This window comes from Mandrillus leucophaeus, unplaced genomic scaffold, assembly GCF_000951045.1.
Source record: "Mandrillus leucophaeus isolate KB7577 unplaced genomic scaffold, Mleu.le_1.0 Scaffold93, whole genome shotgun sequence".
In the NCBI taxonomy this organism is placed as follows: domain Eukaryota; kingdom Metazoa; phylum Chordata; class Mammalia; order Primates; family Cercopithecidae; genus Mandrillus; species Mandrillus leucophaeus.
In genome coordinates, this window is record NW_012110141.1 from 1,963,579 (window position 1) to 1,967,135 (window position 3,557).

General features: G+C 51.7%; 1 protein-coding gene across 2 annotated transcripts; it reads left to right on the top strand.

Moving 5' to 3' along the window:
• The first annotated feature begins 1,054 nt into the window (after positions 1–1,054).
• On the top strand, positions 1,055–3,283 carry LOC105532061 (forkhead box protein D4-like 1). Of its 2 annotated transcripts, XM_011970140.1 has the most exons (2): positions 1,055–2,438; positions 2,492–2,633. In XM_011970140.1, the coding sequence occupies exons 1-2, from the start codon at positions 1,351–1,353 to the stop codon at positions 2,631–2,633; spliced, it is 1,230 nt and encodes a 409-aa protein (XP_011825530.1). In that variant the 5' UTR covers positions 1,055–1,350. The 2 variants fall into 2 exon arrangements, with proteins under 2 accessions (XP_011825530.1, XP_011825529.1); XM_011970139.1 differs by having other exon boundaries at positions 1,055–3,283.
• The last annotated feature ends 274 nt before the right edge of the window (positions 3,284–3,557 follow it).

The following is a 3,557-nucleotide window of genomic DNA, read 5'->3' on the forward strand; positions in this document are numbered from 1 at the left end:
ACTCAGGAGGCTGAGGTGGGAGGATCACTTGAGCTCAGGGATTCAAAGCCAGCCTGCGCAACATAGACCGACCCTGTCTCTAAAAATGAATTGGTTAAAAATGATGAAGAAAAGAAGGAGGAAAGGGAGAGAGAGAGCCCTTTTCTTGTATGTGCGTTTCTTGTATGTGCGGCCACTTTGTCAGAACAGGAATTTTCAAACCAGGCCCACACTGGTATGTGTGAAATCAATTAGTTGGTTATGACCATTTTTTAAAAAACAAAATATCAGTGATCACTATAGTGTAAATATATTGTTTTGTGAAACCCATCTTAGATATATATTATGTCTGTATGTGCAAGATTGTGATATAAAAGCTATTTCTTACTGTGGTTAAATATTCAAAGAATTTGGAGAACCATTGCTGCAAGGGGACGGAAGACTCCATATGAGCTCTCCTGCCTTGCCTGAATAAACTTACACAATTTAGTGCTGGGACATTTGAACCTTTTCTGAAAATGTGAGTCAGGGAGAGCATCTTGGAGAGGTGGGGAGGAAGATAGAAGGAGCAAAGCAACAACCCCCTGAAGCCCCCTATTCAGCTTGGGCATGTTGTCAGAACCTTAAATATAATTCAGCTCACCATTCTGGGTAAGGACAGACTCTACCAATGAAAATGGGTGATTACCAGCTGTGAAACGCTAAAACATACTTTTTCGGTTACACATTCCTTTACAAACAACCGTGTACATTTCAGCCCCCCGCCCCACCATTTCTTTTCTCCAGGAGGGAAGGCTGCATGTCGAGGTGGTCATAGATTGTTGAGTATCATACTTTTCTACCTCGTTTTTATTTGCGCGGTTTTAAATGTGCCTTAACCCATGCAAAGCCTGGCCAAGATTGCTGAGTATCATACTTTCCTACCTCGTTTTTATTTGTGCGGTTTTAAATGCACCTTAACAGAACCCATGCAAAGGCCGACCAACTGGCTGGCAACGCGGGATGAGTAGAGCACCTTCCTTGGTGGCAAGTGAGTGCGAGGAGGAGGGGCCTAGGCTTTTCTCTGTCTGGTGTTTGCCCAGAAGACCCTCATCATTGGACTACGTCAGGAGGGAGTGGCACAGCTCCGAGGTAGGGGAAGAAGGGTTATAAAGCGGAGAGTCCACCACACATGATCTTGAAGTAGCTTTTATAAAAGGAAAAGTGCATCTTTGCCGGACGTTGTTGGAAAGGAGTAGAAACAAGCAGACGAAAACATCCCAAAGGGTAACCACTAGCGTTCCTGCTTCTTGCAACATTCATCTGAGCCCACCCTAGGCCAGGTGATCGGCCGGCCGCCACATTCCCTGCAACTGAAGCACCTGCTCCTCCATGAACTCGCCAAGAGCTGAGCGCCTTCGCTCCACACCTCAGCGCAGCTTCCGGGACTCCGATCGGGAAGAAGGTAAAATCGATATCCTGGGAGAGGAGGAAGATGAAGACGAGGGGGAGAACGAGGAGAAGGAGGCGAGCCAGTCGTTCCTAGAGCAGTCGCTCCAGCCGGGGCTGCAGGTGGCACGGTGGGGCGGGGGTGCGCTTCCCCGAGAGCACATCGAGGGCGGCGGCGGCCCGAGCGACCCCTCGGAGTTTGGCACCAAGTTCAGGGCACCGCCAAGGTCTGCGGCGGCCTCTGGAGACGCCCCGCAGCCGGCAAAGCCCCCCTACTCGTACATCGCACTCATCACCATGGCCATCCTGCAAAGCCCGCACAAGCGCCTCACGCTCAGCGGCATCTGCGCCTTCATTAGTGGCCGCTTCCCCTACTACCGCCGCAAGTTCCCCGCCTGGCAGAACAGCATCCGCCACAACCTCTCGCTCAACGACTGCTTCGTCAAGATCCCCCGCGAGCCGGGCCACCCAGGCAAGGGCAACTACTGGAGCCTGGACCCCGCCTCCCAGGACATGTTCGACAATGGCAGCTTTCTCCGGCGTAGGAAGCGTTTCAAGCGCCACCACCAACTGACCCCGGGAGCCCACCTGCCCCACCCCTTCGCTCTACCTGCTGCACACGCCGCCCTGCACAACCCCCACCCAGGCCCTCTGCTTGGGGCCCCTGCCCCGCCGCAACCTGTCCCGGGGGCCTACCCCACCGCCGCCCCCGGGAGATGCCCGTGCGCTCTGCTGCACCCGCATCCTCTTCGCTACCTACTGCTCTCGGCCCCGACCTATACCGAGGCACCGAAGAAAGCACAAGGCGGGGACCTGGAGACCCCAGGCACCCTTCCCGTGCTACAGCCCTCACTTGGTCCCCAGTCTTGGGAGGAGGGCAAGGGTCTGGCGTCGCGACCGGGAGGCGGATGCATCTCTTTCAGCATTGAGAGTATTATGCAAGGGGTCAGGGGAGGGGGTAGAGGGGCTGCGCAGGGTTTGTCCCCGACCGCGTGGAGCTACTGCCACCTGCTCCAGCGACCATCATGCCTGTTGCATCCCCAGGCCGCTGCCCCTTTGCTGCACGTGTCTGCCGCCGCCGCTGCTCGGACAATTTTGCAACAGCAGCAGCAACAGGAGGAGTACTGCGCCAATGGCTGCGCTCCAACCAAGGGCGCGGTGCTGGGCGGGCACCTGTCGGCCGCCTCGGCGCTGCTGAGGTATCAGGCAGTGGCAGAGGGCTCTAGGCTGACATCGCTGGCTGCTCCTTTGGGCGGAGAGGGGACCTCACCGGCATTTTGAGTATCACCCACCCCCAGTTCCCTGGCCAATTCCGCAAGGCCCTCCAAGAGCCAGGTGGGAGGGCGGAGCCACCCGCAGCTGCTCACTTCACCTTGTGCGGCCCATACTGGGCTTGTGCATCTGAATCCCGCTGCAGAGCAAATAAGAACTTCTGTTCCCTGCAAAATGGTTAGAAAGAAATAGCTGGATTACGTTCCTCTAAAAACCACCTGAATGTAACCTTCGCAGGGCGTCAAGTCGTTTTTTCTTGCCTTCGGTTGTGGCTTCTACGGCTTTCCCGATTTGCACATTTCCTGGGGGACTATGAACGTGAGTGGGGTATTTTGTTCTGGCATTAAAAGAAAAGCAAGCAAACAAAAACACAGCTTCCGATGCCAAACATGTTCCCTTCTTTAATTCCTTGGAACTGGAAGTATTATTCCTAAGTCAAGTGCAAAATGCTTCCGCTCTCTGTCTTCCTGATAGGGATGTTTAATGTAAGTAGCATATTAATTTCAGAACATCGATTTCTTATCTACGTGTCTGACGTGCCATCTTTAATGTTAAAATTAAGCCTAGTTATATAGACGAAATAAAATGCTAAGTCACTACACTACACTGTTTATTTTCTGTTACGTCTCATTCTTCCCTTTCTAAATGGAACTTTTTAAAACCCACATTATTTTCTCTCAATTTATTTTCACAATTCATATTTATTATAGATAGCAGAAGAAATCCATGTTAATATGGCCTTAAAAACTTCCAAATATTTGAGGTTGAAAATGTCCTGGGTTTTAAAATAGGAAATTTACTATTTATGAGACTTCCAAAAGAAAAAAATACGAGGGCATGTAAATATATTCTCCATATATTTTTCATCACCACCCAAC